Source organism: Microplitis demolitor, chromosome 6 (genome assembly GCF_026212275.2).
Source record: "Microplitis demolitor isolate Queensland-Clemson2020A chromosome 6, iyMicDemo2.1a, whole genome shotgun sequence".
NCBI lineage: Eukaryota > Metazoa > Arthropoda > Insecta > Hymenoptera > Braconidae > Microplitis > Microplitis demolitor.
Window position 1 is genome coordinate 5,748,210 of NC_068550.1, and position 16,701 is coordinate 5,764,910.

The 16,701-nt window shown below is 31.0% G+C and overlaps 5 protein-coding genes across 6 annotated transcripts; 4 read left to right on the forward strand and 1 right to left on the reverse strand.

The window, feature by feature from the left end:
* Position 1: 1 nt before the first annotated feature.
* Positions 2 to 6,002, reverse strand: LOC103577649 (leucine-rich repeat-containing protein 49). Its single transcript, XM_053740023.1, has 7 exons — positions 5,996 to 6,002; positions 4,759 to 4,903; positions 3,854 to 4,513; positions 1,749 to 3,007; positions 1,105 to 1,478; positions 803 to 1,042; positions 2 to 282 (listed from the first exon to the last, which is right to left on the reverse strand). Exons 1-7 carry the CDS (start codon positions 6,000 to 6,002, stop codon positions 79 to 81), a joined length of 2,889 nt encoding a protein of 962 aa, XP_053595998.1. The 3' UTR covers positions 2 to 78.
* A 132-nt stretch (positions 6,003 to 6,134) lies between these two features.
* On the forward strand, positions 6,135 to 7,850 carry LOC103577628 (39S ribosomal protein L54, mitochondrial). The gene is made up of 2 exons (XM_008558365.2): positions 6,135 to 6,320; positions 7,471 to 7,850. The coding sequence occupies exons 1-2, from the start codon at positions 6,230 to 6,232 to the stop codon at positions 7,806 to 7,808; spliced, it is 429 nt and encodes a 142-aa protein (XP_008556587.1). The 5' UTR covers positions 6,135 to 6,229; the 3' UTR covers positions 7,809 to 7,850.
* Positions 7,851 to 8,454: 604 nt separating this feature from the next.
* LOC103577629 (acidic mammalian chitinase-like) lies at positions 8,455 to 10,712 on the forward strand. Its single transcript, XM_008558366.2, has 5 exons — positions 8,455 to 8,476; positions 8,790 to 8,844; positions 8,919 to 9,583; positions 9,808 to 10,100; positions 10,168 to 10,712. Exons 2-5 carry the CDS (start codon positions 8,790 to 8,792, stop codon positions 10,604 to 10,606), a joined length of 1,452 nt encoding a protein of 483 aa, XP_008556588.2. The 5' UTR covers positions 8,455 to 8,476; the 3' UTR covers positions 10,607 to 10,712.
* Positions 10,713 to 11,295: 583 nt separating this feature from the next.
* Positions 11,296 to 13,559, forward strand: LOC103577630 (putative uncharacterized protein DDB_G0287265). 2 transcript variants are annotated; one of them, XM_008558367.2, is made up of 3 exons: positions 11,296 to 11,681; positions 12,130 to 12,193; positions 12,829 to 13,559. In XM_008558367.2, the coding sequence occupies exons 2-3, from the start codon at positions 12,130 to 12,132 to the stop codon at positions 13,485 to 13,487; spliced, it is 723 nt and encodes a 240-aa protein (XP_008556589.2). In that variant the 5' UTR covers positions 11,296 to 11,681; the 3' UTR covers positions 13,488 to 13,559. The 2 variants fall into 2 exon arrangements, with proteins under 2 accessions (XP_008556589.2, XP_053595897.1); XM_053739922.1 differs by lacking the exon at positions 11,296 to 11,681 and adding an exon at positions 11,997 to 12,070.
* Positions 13,560 to 13,651: 92 nt separating this feature from the next.
* LOC103577631 (chitotriosidase-1-like) lies at positions 13,652 to 16,689 on the forward strand. The gene is made up of 4 exons (XM_008558368.3): positions 13,652 to 14,898; positions 14,971 to 15,629; positions 15,854 to 16,146; positions 16,212 to 16,689. Exons 1-4 carry the CDS (start codon positions 14,844 to 14,846, stop codon positions 16,648 to 16,650), a joined length of 1,446 nt encoding a protein of 481 aa, XP_008556590.3. The 5' UTR covers positions 13,652 to 14,843; the 3' UTR covers positions 16,651 to 16,689.
* The last annotated feature ends 12 nt before the right edge of the window (positions 16,690 to 16,701 follow it).

Genomic DNA, 16,701 nt, shown 5'->3' on the forward strand with positions numbered 1-16,701 from the left:
TAAAAAAAAAAAACAAAACGTTTATTTATCTATTTACACTATTAATTAACAATATATATATTAATTAATTATAATAAATTATTTATCACTTTCAAGTATTTTACTACGCTTCTTCATATATAAATTCATTTCAGAATAATCTGTTAGAGTTATTTTAATTATTTCATTAAGTATATTTGGCCATTCTTCTTCAAGTGATTGTAATTTTTGTATTGCATCAACTGTTTTATCAATGTAATTAGATAAATGTAATTTTCCTTTATGTCTCAGTATCAAATCATCCTAATTATTTTATAAATAAATAATATTAATTAATTAATTAATTTACTTTCATATAATTTATGCATTTAATGTGTAATTTTTTAAAAATTATCTTTAAAAAATTCTACCGTCTAAAATATTCAATTTACGTTAAAATTTATGAAGACCTTTTTTGTAGAGAATTTAATTTCCTACAAAAATGTATTCAATTATTTTTATCGTATCTTTGATAGTTTAGCCAAAATTCTGATTTAAAGATCAACAAAATTGTAAAAAAAATCCACGTGATATTAATAAAAGTTTAAAATTATTTTAAAAAATTTCTAGAGCCCAAACTATTCAATTTACATGAAAATTGATAAGGACCTTTTTTGTAGAGAATTTAATTTCCTACAAAATTGTACTCTTTGATTATTATCGTATCTTTGATAGTTTAGCTAAAATTTTGATTCAAAGTTCAAAGTAATACCAGAGTAATGAAAATTAAAAAATTACACATTTAATAAATAATAATAATTATTATTATAAAATGATTAATTACTTGTGTAACATTTCCACGTCTCCACTGTAATGCTTCCTTAGCAACAACATTTCTTAAAGCTGGGTCACTGTTAAATAAAAATTGTTTGGCAGTGATTTGTTCACCATTTTGTCTCTGAATTTTTTCTAAGTGCAGTCGGTGTAATAACGGTTGTAATAAAGTTTCTGGCAATGACCACATTACAATATCTACTAGACCAGAATATTCTTTATTCGCCATCTCGACATCATTTTGATTTATCTAAAAATAAAAAAAACTTTATAAAAAAAAAAAATAAATAACTAAATAGATATAAAATTTACCTCTTTGCCGTTAATTATTTTTAACCCCCAGTGCGAGAGTCGAAAAATTGTATAAACTCTCCAATTTTTCGAAATAATCGGATTACCTTCAGCTTCTATTTGAATACTTGTAAGTCCTTGTACTTCAGCAAGAGCATTAAGTTGTCCTAGATGGCTAATATTTGTTTCTTTAAAAATAAAATGCTGACAATTTGGAAATTTTATTTTTAATTTATTTAGTACCGTCGCCACTCCATTAAATTGAACATAATTAAATTTAACCATATTAACATCATTGGCTTTTACTGTATCCCAAGATCTATCTATGTAACGTAATGCACCTTGCCCATAGACATTTAAACAACGACCAACAATTTCTACTAAATAATCGCCACCTTAAAAATTAACATCTCGTCTATAAAAAATTTTTTTCAAAAAAAAGAAGGTAATTTTTGAATTCCTGATGCAATTCCACGTAAAATGAGTACCCACAACGATATATTCGGGTGTAGTCAATTATCAAGTACTTAACAAGGGTCAAAAATAGTCATATGTCACATTCATCAAAATATATCGATGTGGGTACTCATTTTAACGGAAATTTCCTTCCCGATTCATTAGTAAACTCGATTTTTCTGTAAAACTAAACCCCGAACAATACTAACCCTGTTCCTTCTCTTTGGGGGCATTAAATTGAATAGAAGGTGCCGCGGGCGTCATGACCGCACGGTGCTTAACTCTGGCAGTCGCCGCTCTGTTACTTTTATAACTAACAATTTTTTTAACCTGCGCACTCTTGACCCTCTGATTCCCACTGGCCTTATCCTCATCCGAATCTCCAAAGTCTTTGCTTGCCGTTGATGACTGGCTGCTAAATTCCTCTCTGCTATCCAAACTACTTGATTTTTTAAGACCCAGCATATTTATTTGCCCGCAACTCAGCTGCCTTCTAGTAGTGCCTTGGACAAAATTATAAAACCGCTTGGAGTCCGTCGCTAATTGAAGCGAAAAGTCATTTTTCTTCGCAATCCCCAGTCCAAAATCTTTCTTATCCCCAGCAGTCGCTTCATTACAAAAATTATATATATTTTTATCATCAATTGATAAAGTTCGTAATGAACTTATGACATTATTTTTAATTAAATGATTTCTTAATCCACTTTTTAGGCTTTCGTGACTTTCGGAGCTTTCCAATTCGCTGTCGGTTGAATCTGTAACTTCATTGTGACTCTTTCCATTTACATTTACATTATTATTAGAATTCCCATTGCCGACATTGTAACGACAATTAGCAATATTATTAATAATCGGCACTAAAATTGGCGGCAATTTAAAATCTAAAGCGAAATTTATTTTATTTGAATCGACGTTACTCTGAAGCTGATGACTGGAATTTAAAATAGTATCCGAAGAATTGCTACGACGTTTAAATTGAATTTTTTTCGCATCTATTTTTTCATTAATGGAACTTAAGCTTCCGTAAGTTCCCGAAGATTTTTGAGTATGCGACTCATCGGCTTTTAATTTTACGGTATCAAATTTAGTAGAATTTTGGAGGTTGAATCCACGGACGCGTTCATTTTTTATGTTCAGTTTGTTGGTACCGGAAGTGAAGCATTTGGTCTGCGATCTTAAGAGATCCCAATTTTTTTTTGCATTTATTATGACTTCTTCCCGACGTACGTTTACGCAGACTTGAGTACTGAGGTCAAGAAATGCTGAATTCGACTGCTCTTTTGTCAGTCGCCAGGCCATTGCTGCTCGACGGACTTGTTCGTTTACTTGCATTGTCGATAGAATTTGTAGATTAGGAAGATAAGAAACCAGAAATGAGACACAATCGGCATTTAAAGTCACGGGGTTGCCATCGATTGTAATTTCACGGATCTCTAAAGCTTTTGCTAAACTTCCCATGTCTTCAATTCTATAAATAATTTAAATTTATGGTCATTTTTTAAAAAATTAAATAATTCATCTTGTGGAAACTGTTTTTTGGAACCTGGAAAATTGTGCTTTAGATCTTAAAAATCGGCCTACTCTGGGATTGGCGGAAATAATTGCAGAATTAATTGAAGTTTTTTTTTTGAAAAAATAAAAATTGGCGAATTGAGAAAAAAACGGTTTTTCTCAGAAAAAAAAAAAAAAAAAAAAAAAAAAAAGGCGAAAATTTCATGGAGTTTATCATCGTAAAATTTTCTTTTTTTTTTTCCGGAAAGTGCATTTACAGACAAAAATTTGAAAAAAAAAAAAAAGTTATAGATATTCGAAAAAATAAAAGCCTTTTTTTTTTTAACTCATGACTCTTTTTGGGTTGGGTAAAAAAATTTGAAAATTTCTTAAAGAATGATTTTAATGAGGTAGAAAAAAATTTTCGGGCAAATCGAAAGGGTCGGGGTCAAAAGTGGTCGATTTGGTATGGAATAAATTCGATCAGATTAAATACAGTAGGACCTCGTTATAAGACTATTAGTTTCTCTCTCAAACTATCGCAACACCTGGTTTCTAAAAAAGACAGAATAATAGCCTTATAACGAGGTCCTACTGTTTTTAAAACCAATCGCTATGACTTTAAAAAATTTTTATTGGCCCAATTTTTAATAACCATGAAATTTTTGACCTTTGGACTACAGATCAATTAACTAAAGTCCATAAGTCAGTTTCCACAGACAACTTTTTTTAAATAATTATTTTTAAAATTTTCAATTGTCTCATTATCAAAACCCAACTACATTTTATTTAATTAAAATTTGAAAAAAATAAAAATTATTACTTGTGTATATCATTATTGCTGAGATATAATTTCTGTAACTGCGGAGTCTCACTAAATCCCAATAATTTTTTTATTTTATTCCTTTTCAAATTAAGTTCTTTCAGTGCAACTAGTCCATGAAAATCATTAAATCCAATCATCTTGACATTATTACCCGCTAAATTAAGTACTTTAAGTGATGATAAATTTTCTAGCCCAGTTATCTGGACAATTTGATTCCCATGAAGATCGAGAACTTCGAGTTTTATCAAAGATCTTAAGCCCTCGATTTTTTTAACCCGATTTTTTCCGATCAATAGGACGCGTAAATTTTCCAGAGGCGTCAGATCGTAAATTTTTTCGATCTGGTTGTCATAGAGATCCAGAAAAACGAGTTTCGTTAAGTGAGCAAAATTGTGGCCTTCAATCCGCGACAAAAGATTGTGCTGAAGAGACATAAGACGTAATTTTGGCTCGCCGATGATGTCGGGAAAGCTTGTGAGCCCTCGGCGATCGAGACAAATGCGATCAGGATTTTTTTCACGCTCGGCAGAAGTTCTCGATGCCACCACGGTGGTGGTTTTATTACCGCTGTCATTAGTCGACTGCTGCTGCTGCAAAGCGACGACATCGCAGCCACCAACTTCTGCATCATCAAAACCAAAAGTTGAACTTGTTGGCCTGCAGACATTTTTTTTTTATCAGTTAAGTATAAAATTGTTTTTTTTTTTTTTTTTTTTTTTACTTTCATCAAAACATATTGATGTGGGTACTCAAACTACCAGAAATTCACTCCTGAAAAAAACTGCACAAATTTTTCAAACTTCCCGCCAGGAAAATTTCAAATTTTCAAAAGACCGGGAAACTTATTTTTTAAAATTTCACTTTTACGAGAGTACTGATAAAAACTTTTTGTTTGTACTTACGTTAAAGTACCATAAGATCTTTTAGTAGTTAATTTACTTGGTGCTGGTGCACCAGGTAAGACAGGTAATGCTGGAGCTATCGTAAAAAATTGAGCATCATCTTGATCATTATCATCAGCATTTATATTTGTCGTTTGTGCTGTTACTGTTGCCGATTTACCGCATAAATTAAATGACAATTTTTTATTCTATCAAAATAAATCAATTTTTTAAATATTTAACAATTTTGATTTATTAAAAATATAAATTTTTAGTGAAAAAAATTTTTTTTTAAATATGTGATGTGGGTACTCAAAATAATAGAAATTTACTGATTTACAAGACTGCAGTATTTATTTTTGTAAAAAAAAATTTTTAATCCAAAATTTTTTTTTTAGTTCGATTGAAACAAAATGTTATAAAAATTTAAATAACTCATAAATTATTGAGTTTAAAAAAAAATGTATAGAATACTTTTTAGTAGAAAATTTAATCTTCTATAAAATTATTCCTATACAATTTTGTCGTATCTCTAATAGATAACTTGTAATTTTTATTTAAAGTCTTTAGTTCATCAATAAAAACGAAAATTAATATTCTCATGAATTTAAAATTAAAATTCTGAATAAACTATTGAGAATACGGTAGATATATCTCAGTATATTTTTATGAAGAATTAAATTCTCTACAAAAAAGTTCTTGTCAACAATTTCCTCAAATTCAATAGTTTAATCACAATTTCAATTCAAAGCGTTAAAACTTATTGTTAATTTCAAAATTTTAATTTCAATAAAAATAATTACCATAATAATTGTTATTATTATGATTTACCTGTATTTTATTATTGCTTATTGGCATTACATAACCAACCCTTATCTCATATATTTTTTTAACAACACACATTAACCATAAATCAAAAATTAATCACATATTTTCCATTATCTATTTATAAATTCTCATACAATCCAAACAATCAAAATCAATCGACTTCACTATTCCAAGTATTAAATTTATTTTTGTTTGTCATTGCGCTCTTCAATCCACCCTATTTATTTAGCATAAAACTTCAAATAATAAAAATACATATATATTTTTATTGTGAAACATTCAAATTTACTTTTGTAATCTTCTGTGCATTTTTTTTCATTTAATTTTTACTAAAAAAAAAAAAGCTAAATATTAATTTTAAAAAACAGTTCAATCAAAATATAAATATATTAGTAATTAAATACTTTTATTATTCATTATTTATAATTACAAAACATGTAAACAGGTATTTTAACACCTACATATTTAGTACTTACCGTAGTTACGGTCTCTGTTGTCAAAACACAAATAATGCGCGCGCAAAATTTGAAATATTTAAAAACTGCGCTTGCGCGTAAGTATAACTCACACGTGCGCAATAGAGAGAAAAAAAATAAATAATTTTCTAAGTCGTGAGATATACAAATAATGAACATTATATTTTAATTACTTGTAATAATTAACAATGGCTTTATTAAATATAGTACAGAGATTTAGACATAAATTAATTATTGCCAATACTTGTTTGTTACCAAAAAATACTTACGCTATAGGAGGTAATTAAAGTTTTTTATTACTCTAGGTTATAAATTTTTTGAATGTAAATTTACATAATTATTTACTTTTGTACTTATTATTATAAAAAGTAAATTTTAAATTTTAATAAATTCCAAGTTTTTTAAATTCAATTTGAATTTGCGCGGTTTCTTTTAAAAATAATTTCTTTGGGATTTAAATATTTTTAACCTAAAAATTTTGATGAGTAATTTGAATTTGAATTTTAATGAATTCGAATTTAGTGGTCTGAATTTGAGTATAACTTTTTGTTTTTTTTTTTTTATTACAAGTGTTTTCAAAAAACGAGTGTGAACGTAGCAGACATCAGAAAAATTTGAAATTCTTAATAAATAAAGTAAATAATCAATAAATTAAATTTTTAAAAAATGGGCATTTAAAAAATTTTCAAATTAATAAGTGCATTTTTTATAAATATTATTTTTTTCATTATTTACTCTATTTATTAATAATTTTAAATTTGTCTAATGTCTGTTACATTCACACACATTTCAAAAGTTTTATATTTTTTTATTAAATTTTCTACAAAAAAACTATTTCTAAAATTTTTATTTGTCTCCGTCAAAAAAAATTATGATTCCTCAAATTTAAAAATCACGATTTAGTGATTCAAAAATCAAATTTTTATTTTTGGCCTCTTTTAGATGATCTAGATCTAGATCTAAAATCTACACTTAGATCTACTTTACATCAACTTTCCAAGCTTCAAAAAACAGTTTCCAAAGCACACGATCATTTCTTTTTCTTTTGATTATCGCACAAAAAATTTACCCGCCAAAATTTACACTTCAATGATCATTTAAAATTACCGCTCTTTATATTTTTCTTTTGTAGATTAAATCATTTAAAAAAAAACTTGCTGAGTGAATCCAGATTAAATTCGGAGTGAATTCAAATTTAAATAAAATCCATAATCACTCCGAATTTACTTCCAATTTTTTACAGTGTAGTTATTTAAAACTACATATTAATTTAAATAAATTAAAACTTAACCAACAGTAAACTCTACTGACGTTCCTCAATAAATATTAGTCTATTAAATTTCATATCTACTTATTTAAATTAAACGTTTATCATAATCCGCCGTGCTAATAAACCCATTATCAATAATTATCATGATTATCATTACAGTCGGCGGAGCCTTAGGAAAATTGAAGAGACCCAAAGGTAAAGGTGTAGGAGCCGCTCAAGAAAAAATAAAACTTCCAGTCGAAACTGACGCACACCGTCTGGTAAATTACGTCTGCGGGTCAAATATTCTCAAGGAAGGTGGCGAAGATGTCAAGATAAAACCTGATTCCGAGTATCCCGACTGGCTCTGGGAGATCAACATCGGGCCTCCCAAGACTCTGGACGAGTTGGACCCAAACACCAAAGCCTACTGGCGTAAATTACGCAAGACGGCTTTAGTTGAAAATAATAAAAAAATTAAATATCGTGTTCTTGATCCTGTGGCAACATTACTGTAATTTTTTAATCAATTAATTAAATAAATTTTCATACATAACGAATTTTGAATTAATCATCTGTTTACTTATTATTCATTACCTTGAATATTTAGTGATAAGAATTTAAAAATAATTAATTTTCAAATAAGGGCGTTGTCGGAAGTGTTAATTTGGATTAAAGGATAAAGATTAATGTAATTATCTTTATTATTATCAATAAAATGGATTTAAATATTACAGCTAATAGTGAATTATTTGATTTTTTTAAAATTTATTCCACGAAAATTAATTTATTCTTATTATCTTCGTGAAAAAAATTGATTATTCTGGAAATCGATAAAATCTCGACTTGATGATAAAAAAATGTAAATAAATAAATTTATTTTTGCATGATATTAAGCATTAAATGGCGTGAATTATTTATTATTAATTGCATTATGATTTATATAAATATAATATATAGGTTTTTGGTGGATGATTTATTTATCCAGGTAAATAATGACAAAGAATAAACGTGCGATTAATAAAAATAATATTTATCGCTATTGCTAATTAAATAATGGTTATTTAATAGCTGAAGTCAACGCGTGATTAAACGCGATAGTGAATGGTATAAATACTGGGTGATACCTGCTGGGTTATCATTACCAACAAGTTCTTCCTTGGGTAATAAGCCGAATTTTCATAAGGTATTGTTTATTTTTAATTATTGTTGTGCTCGAGTTTAATTTTATAAACGCACTAGGTGATAACTTGACTTTAGGGAAGAAAATTTAAACTTGGGGATTCGGGGGTTAGACAGTTGGGTAGAGCAGAAAATTTCCGTTAGTTTGAGTACCAACACGACTATATTTTGAGTGAGTCAAAAAATTTCGAAAAAAAAATTTTCTTTGCAATTTTTTACAAATTTGAGTATAGGGTTGTGGGTACTCTTTGGAGAGGAAGTTTTAATTTATGGAGGATAAAGAAGGTTGTTTTTATAAATGAATTAATTTTTTGTAGATGCGAGTCTTCATTGCGTTTGCGACACTTTGTTTGGCAACGTGTGCTGCTAACAGTACGTAGAAAATTTTTATTAATTTTTTTTTATGATGACTGGCTAGGATCTTGATAGATCTGAATTTTTTTTAGAAAAAATTGTCTGCTACTTTGGTAGCTGGTCAGTTTACCGCCCGGACAATGGAAAATTTGACATTGGGTTCATAGACCCGACGCTGTGTACTCATTTAATTTACACATTCGTTGGAATGCAAAACGCTGACATACAAGTACTTGATCCCTGGCAAGATTTACCGGATGATTATGGCAAGAACGGATTCGGTCGTTTCAATGCTCTGCGAAAGAAGAGTCCATCGACCAAGATAATGATAGCAATCGGTGGCTGGAATGAGGGTTCAGCGAAATACTCCGCGATGGCGGATGATCCGGAATTGAGGGAACGTTTTGCGGACAATGTTGTAGCATTTGTGAAGAAATGGGGCTTTGATGGATTCGATCTCGACTGGGAATATCCTAATCAACGTGGTGGCTCAGCTAAGGACGTTAAGAACTTCGTTGAACTGGTGAAGGTATTGAGACAGAGATTCGATAAAGAAGGATTGATACTGAGTGCTGCCGTAGCTGCCGCTGAATCGTCGGCATCTAAATCGTATGATATTGCTGAGATGAGCAAGTACTTGGACTTTATAAACCTGATGGCTTATGACTTCCACGGCGCCTGGGAACCCACGACTGGTCTCAATGCCCCATTGCACGCTGCTGCAAGTGATTCATACGAAGCTCGCGGATTAAATTCGGTAAGTATTTAATTATTAATTTGAACATTTTTCGTCTTGTCCTGAAGAAAATTTATGTAAAAATGAGTACCTACATCCCAATATTTGTAACAATTTACCAGTAGTCAAAATAGCAGTTAAAAATATTTTTTTCGATCCCAAATATCTGGTTGTTGGTACTCATTTTGAAGGGAATTTCGGTCCTGGTCTAATGGCAGTACTCAAAAAATTTAAACAAATTAAAGGAAGCAGCAGTTAAGTACTGGTTATCCAAAGGAGCTCCCAAAGAAAAATTGATCCTCGGAGTCCCGACCTACGGACGTGCCTTCACTCTTACGAATCCCCAATCCCACGGAATTGGTGCCGCTTCCTTAGGAGTTGGTGCCGCAGGACCTTACACTCGAGAAGCAGGAATGCTTGGTTACAACGAAATCTGCGAGATGCAGAAGAACGGCGGATGGAATGTCAACTACGATGAAGAAAGACAAGCCCCATGGGCACACAAGGATCGTCAATGGATCGGTTTCGACAACATTAAGTACGTCTTCCACAATAACAACATCATAAATAATAATAAATCAAATAATTAATTATTTTTTTTTTAGATCAATAAAAGCAAAGGCCGAGTTCGCAAAACAATTGGGTCTAGGTGGTGCCATGGTCTGGTCCATCGAAACCGACGACTTCCGCGGAATTTGCGGTGAAAAATACCCGCTGCTAAAAACACTCAAAGCCGTTTTACTCAACGGTGAAGAGGTCTCCCAAGACCAGGATACCGTTGACAATAATGAGGTTCCTAATGAAGTGGATGAACCAAATAACTCAGACGATTCAACTTCAACAGACAACGAACCTAGACCTCCACCACCAACTCCCAGCGGTAATTGCCAAGCAGAAGGACCCGCGGCCATACCAGGTTCCTGCGGCTTTGTAATATGTTCGATAAATGAACATGGGGAATTAAAAGAGACTCCAATGAACTGTCATCCATCTCTTTGCTTCAATCCTAAAAAACTTGTTTGCGACTGGCCAGAAAATAATTGAAACATCTCAACTCCATCTCGAAACCAGAACCGAAAACAATGTTTTTTTTTAATAGTTAACTTTGTAGTAACTCTGTTATTAAACCTTGAAATATAATTTATCTTATCGTTAATTCTGTTTAGTATGAATTATTTTATTTATTCAATTGACACTTTCCAAGATATACACCTGTCCGGTATTGCGTAATATTTACACTATATTCAACTTTACTTCAAATTTTGTTTGGTTGGTAGCAATAGCAAACCCTGGGATTTATGTTATTTTGTATTTCGCAACTCCTCTATTTTGCAAAAAAATGCTGCAATAAATCAGTCTAAAAATTATTATGGAAATAATTTTAATATTTATTGTTTTATTTATTTTGAAAGAAATATATTTTTTTCTTTAACAAATAGTCCAATTTTACGCAATGAGAAATACTTGCATTAAATTATTATAAAGGAAAATAAAATTAACGGAAGTACTTTTAAAAATTTTATTATTGTCTGTAAAATTTTTTGAAATCCTAAAATTATAGAAAAAAAATTCAAGAAAATAAAAAAAAAAATGAACAAATAATTAAACTTCCATTAATAAAAATTTTACTAATTAATAAATTAGTACAGAAAAAATTTTAATTATTAAAAATTATACATGAAAAAAATTTCCAGTTTTATTATTATTTTTTTGACAACAAACATCAGGTCCATTAATTTAAACATAATAATACACGTGCAAATTTTTTTTATTCATTGACGAAAACTTTTTCGTCACAGTTAAAAATTTAATTGTGGCTTAAAAAAATCATCAAGGCCATAAAACAATGTATCTATTTAAAATAACCTCAATAAATCCAATAGACTGCATGCTCATGCTTCAATGGGTTTATTCATACATGAAGATTTATTTTATTGTCAACAGAAATAAATTTAACCAACTAAATATTAGTAGTAAATAGTCAATAAATTTAATTTTTATCGCAGATACACGTAAATATGTTGATAAAAAAATCATATAAATACCATAGGGCTCACAAAAAAAAATTATCAAAACTTGTTCGTTTGATACGAAATTCAAAATCCTACTTGGAAAAAAGGTATGCTAACTATATATTAATTTTATATAAAATTATAAAACTTTTTCTGACATAATTATACAGAACAAAGAATAGTGGAAAATTTTGTTTCAAATATTAGCGAAGTTCTTCTACTTCGAAACTGTAAAAATTACATTATTTCTAAGTCAGTAATTATTACAGTTCGTAAAACTTTTTCCAGTCCTTAATAGCGTTTCATTGATAAGAAAGTTTCTTTCAACTAAAAATATATTAAAAACCTTAAAATTTCGTAACTATAATTGTAATTACTTTACTAAACGAATGAGTCTCAATTATTACAGTGCAAATTATAATATTTGGAGTTTTTTTTTATACGAGGACCGTTTTTGCAGTAAAAACTGTAATTTTTCCACTGCTCTTTTTTCCGTGTAAATATTTAACCTAAAAATTATGAAATAAATAAATAAATGAATTATTTTGTTTACAGATGCGTTTCTTAATTATTTTGGCAATTGTTGCTTTGGCTGCGGCCTTTCCATCATCCGATAATTGTAAGTAATAATAATAGTATATTACACTCCTAGAAAGGAACATAGAACATTCCAACCCACTTTTTAACTGCCTACCCGAGAGCACCTGCACCTGAAAGTTTAAATTTCAGCCTGTTTGTGGGAAGAATGGCGCATGCGCTAATTTTTATCATTCGTTTTCTCATAAAAGAAAGGAAGGACTTTCTTTCTTCTAAACAGGACAGAAATTTAAACTTTCGGCGCAGGTATGGTGAAAAAATATTTTTTAAATTACCTGCATTGTAATTTTTAGTTTCGATCTTTACTTAATCAGTATGTAGCTAATTTCAGACCAATGTTATGTAACGGGTTCAAAATTATCAATTTCTTCGTTAGGTTATCATTTTTCAACAGTTAAATTCATTCCTAACTTCATTTTATTCCTTTTGATCTGAAATTGTCTCTTCTGAATTAACTTCAGACATTAAAACTTCTCGTTTCAATGCACGTAACCATAAAAAATGTAGCGTGTAAAACAATAACACTATTTCAAACTTTATGCGTTGGCAGCTTTGGCCGGCTACAGCCAACTTCACTTAGTTTAAAATCGCCTTGTTTCATCTCTTGCTAGTGTAGAAAATACGTTATTGTAATAATTTATTTGTATTTTTTAACAGTTGGTATTCAAAATAGTAAAGATGTAGCCTATACAATGGATGCGGAGAGTACTGATGATGATATTGTTGAAAATAATGAAATAAATAATACCGATGACTTGAATAATGATTCAATTAATGTTCTAAAGGATTTAAATGATGATTCAAATGATTCAGATGATATTCCGAAGAACTTAGATGAGGATACAAATGACATTCCAAAGAACCTAGATGATGATTCAAATGGTATTCCAAAGAACCTAGATGATGATTCAAATGGTATTCCAAAGAACCTAGATGATGATTCAAATGGTATTCCAAAGAACCTAGATGATGATTCAAATGATATTACAAAAGACTTAGATAATGAATTAAATGACTTAAACAATAATTTTAAAGATCTAGACAATATTTTAAATGACTTGAATGATGATCTAAATGATGTTTCTGACGATTCAACTAAACCAAATCCAACAAATGAAGATGAACATACAACAGAATCGGTAAAACAAATTAAAACTGGATTATGCACCCAAGTAGGCAACATTGCAAAGCCAGGATCTTGCGGATTTATTATGTGTGCTCCCGCTGTTGGTCGTAACAAATTCATTGAATATTGGACACCATGCCCTAAAGACACTTGCTTCGATCCAGAAACCAATAGATGCGAATGGAAATAAGCTATTTAATTACCGGTCAGACGGTAGAAGTTTAAATAATAAAACATGTAATTGTAATTCTGTAATTGAATTTTGAAATATAATTTAATAAACAATTATTTCGTTTTATTTTTTTTATCAATGTTTAAATGATTTATTATTAATTAAAGTTTGATATAATTCAGTTAGAAATTTCTGGTGCTGATTAAATCTGACGATAATTTGTAGCCGAAATTGTAAACGTCAAGATGACGGCATATTTGATGGTGCAAAAAGTTGACGGTAACATGTAATAAATTGGAAAGCCAAATTTTGCTTTTCAAGTTTTTTTTCTGCAACTTGAAGGCAAACTTTTGCATTAATTTGTACTCTAATTACAACTGTAGGTTTACGTTCACTTTTAGTTCATGTTTTACTCACACTACAGTCAAAACTTGGACCAGCAAAACTTGATGCAAACTTGACGTTAATCCAGCAGAAAAAACTAAGCAGCAAGTTTTTTTAGAGAAAGTCTATTAGGGAATCTAATTGAAACTCTATCGGATTTCTATCAAATTCAAATATTCAATCAGAATTACGCGGGAATGTTCCGAGTCCGAGTAACTGATTGAATTTCAGTCGAATTTAATCGGAAAAAACGTTTATTATTTTCCTATTTAATCCGATTTAAATTTTTTAATGATCAGATTCAAAAGAATCTGATAATTTTTTTGATTGAAAGTCAATCGGAAATTTCCGATTAGAAGTTTCCGATCAGATTCAATTGGAGTTTTTAATCAAGACTTCGTCTTTCCATAGAAAAGCAGACAATAAGAAAATCAGTCAAAAAAAGACGAAAATCTCTGCAGGAATATTCACTGCGAACCCTTTTTTCTTCGTATCTAAGTTATTTTATGATCCTGAACTTAGAAGACTTTCGGATATTTTTTTCAACAAATGAAAATATGCATATGTAGAAAATTAAAAAAGCTATAAGTGAAATTTTTTAAAATAATTTTTTTTTAAATTTATCGTTCCTAAAAGAATCAAAAAATTATTAGACGTCAGCTAACTTCAGTATCATGTTAAAAATGGTGTCACATTTATCCACCCCCAAAAAACTAAAAAAAAGGATTAAAGTATTTAGTAAAAACAATTTTCACTTGTTAGACAAAAATTTATCTATTTATATATAATATTTCAATTGTTATCTTTACAAATTTAATCAATGGACTTATCTAATAAATTTGATTAAGTAAATATTAGTATCTATAATATATTGTAACAAATAGTCGATATATTATATTTTATCGCGTAGGGCGATAAAAATTCATATAAATTCTATGGGACATTGCGACGACTAATCACTAGTTTTTTTTTTTTTAATATATCGCAACAATGCGCATTTTGATTGTTTTTTCAATAATTTGTTTGGCTGCGTGCGCCGCTGAGAGTAAGTAAAAATGTTTGATCATTTTTAGAATATCTGGCTGGAATTTGAATCATTAATTTTATTTTGTTTTAGAAAAAATTGTCTGCTACTTTGGTAGCTGGTCAGTTTACCGCCCGGGAAATGGAAAATTTGACATTGGGGACGTAGACCCGACGCTGTGTACTCATTTGATTTACACGTTCGTCGGATGGAATGGAAATGACGTAAAAGTACTTGATCCCTGGAACGATTTACCGAATGGCTTAGATGGATTTGGTCGATTCAATGCTCTGCGTAAGAAAAGTCCATCGATCAAGACATTGGTAGCGATTGGCGGTTGGAATGAGGGTTCACTGAAATACTCCAAGATGGCAAGCAATCAAAAATCGCGGGAACGTTTCGCAGACAGGGCTGTGGCATTTGTGAAGAAATGGGGCTTTGATGGATTCGATCTCGACTGGGAATATCCTAATCAACGTGGTGGCTCAGCTAAGGACGTTAAGAACTTCGTTGAACTGGTGAAGGTATTGAAACAGAGATTCGATAAAGAAGGATTGATACTGAGTGCTGCCGTAGCTGCCGCTGAATCGTCGGCATCTAAATCGTATGATATTGCTGAGATGAGCAAGTACTTGGACTTTATAAACCTGATGGCTTATGACTTCCACGGCGCCTGGGAACCCACGACTGGTCTCAATGCCCCATTGCACGCTGCTGCAAGTGATTCATACGAAGCTCGCGGATTGAATTCGGTAAGTATTTAATTATTAATTTAAATATTTTACGTCTTGTCCTGAAGAAAATTTATGTAAAAATGAGCACCTACATCCCAATATTTGTAACAATTCACCAGTAGTCAAAATAGCAGTTAAAAGTTTTTTTTTTGATCCCAAATATCTGGTTGTTGGTACTCAGTTTGAAGGGAATTTCGGTCTCGATCTAATGGCAGTACTCAAAAAATTTAAATAAATTAAAGGAAGCAGCAGTGAAGTACTGGTTATCCAAAGGAGCTCCCAGAGAAAAATTGATCCTCGGAGTCCCGACCTACGGACATAGCTTCACTCTCGCGAATCCCCGGTCCTACGGAATTGGAGCCGCTTCCTCAGGAAAAGGAGCCGCAGGACCTTACACTCAACAAATAGGAATGCTTGGTTACAACGAAATCTGCGAGATGCAGAAGAACGGCGGATGGAAAGTCAACTACGACGAAGAAAGACAAGCCCCATGGGCACACAAGGATCGTCAATGGATCGGATTCGACAACATCAAGTACGTCTTCCACAATAACAACATCATAAATAACAATAAATTAAATAATTAATTATTTTTTTTAGATCGATAAAAGCAAAGGCCGAGTTCGCAAAACAATTGGGTCTAGGTGGTGCCATGGTCTGGTCCATCGAAACCGACGACTTCCGCGGAATTTGCGGTGAAAAATACCCGCTGCTAAAAACACTCAAAGCCGTTTTACTCAACGGTGAAGAGGTCTCCCGAGACCAGGACACCGTCGACAATAATGAGGTTCCCAATGAAGTGGACGAACCAAATAACTCAGACGACTCAACTCCAACAGACAATAAACCTAGACCTCTACCGCTAACTACCATCGGTAATTGCCAAGCAGAAGAACCCGCGGCCTTACCAGGTACCTGCGACTTTGTAATGTGTTCTTCCAATCATCGTGGCGGATACTACGAGACTCCAATGAAGTGTCCTAAATTCCTTTGCTTTAATCCCACGGCACGTATTTGCGACTGGCCAAGAAGGGATTAATTCACCCACCGGGTTAAAAAAGTTATATTACTTCTGTATAATTATTTATAT

What these genes read in the sequence shown, in the direction of transcription:
- LOC103577630 (XM_008558367.2), top strand. Translation starts at nt 12,130, where the DNA reads ATGCGTTTCTTAATTATTTTGGCAATTGTTGCTTTGGCTGCGGCCTTT. An exon ending in CTTTCCATCATCCGATAATT is followed by an intron (nt 12,194 to 12,828) that starts GTAAGTAATAAT and finishes ATTTTTTAACAG; the next exon opens with TTGGTATTCAAAATAGTAAA.
- LOC103577649 (XM_053740023.1), bottom strand. An exon ending in AGCAATAATGATATACACAA is followed by an intron (nt 3,008 to 3,853) that starts GTAATAATTTTT and finishes AATTATTTATAG; the next exon opens with AATTGAAGACATGGGAAGTT. An exon ending in CCCCAAAGAGAAGGAACAGG is followed by an intron (nt 1,479 to 1,748) that starts GTTAGTATTGTT and finishes TTAATTTTTAAG; the next exon opens with GTGGCGATTATTTAGTAGAA.
- LOC103577628 (XM_008558365.2), top strand. Translation starts at nt 6,230, where the DNA reads ATGGCTTTATTAAATATAGTACAGAGATTTAGACATAAATTAATTATT. An exon ending in AAATACTTACGCTATAGGAG is followed by an intron (nt 6,321 to 7,470) that starts GTAATTAAAGTT and finishes TTATCATTACAG; the next exon opens with TCGGCGGAGCCTTAGGAAAA.
- LOC103577629 (XM_008558366.2), top strand. Translation starts at nt 8,790, where the DNA reads ATGCGAGTCTTCATTGCGTTTGCGACACTTTGTTTGGCAACGTGTGCT. An exon ending in AAGCTCGCGGATTAAATTCG is followed by an intron (nt 9,584 to 9,807) that starts GTAAGTATTTAA and finishes AACAAATTAAAG; the next exon opens with GAAGCAGCAGTTAAGTACTG. An exon ending in ATCGGTTTCGACAACATTAA is followed by an intron (nt 10,101 to 10,167) that starts GTACGTCTTCCA and finishes TTTTTTTTTTAG; the next exon opens with ATCAATAAAAGCAAAGGCCG.
- LOC103577631 (XM_008558368.3), top strand. Translation starts at nt 14,844, where the DNA reads ATGCGCATTTTGATTGTTTTTTCAATAATTTGTTTGGCTGCGTGCGCC. An exon ending in GGCTGCGTGCGCCGCTGAGA is followed by an intron (nt 14,899 to 14,970) that starts GTAAGTAAAAAT and finishes ATTTTGTTTTAG; the next exon opens with AAAAAATTGTCTGCTACTTT. An exon ending in ATCGGATTCGACAACATCAA is followed by an intron (nt 16,147 to 16,211) that starts GTACGTCTTCCA and finishes TATTTTTTTTAG; the next exon opens with ATCGATAAAAGCAAAGGCCG.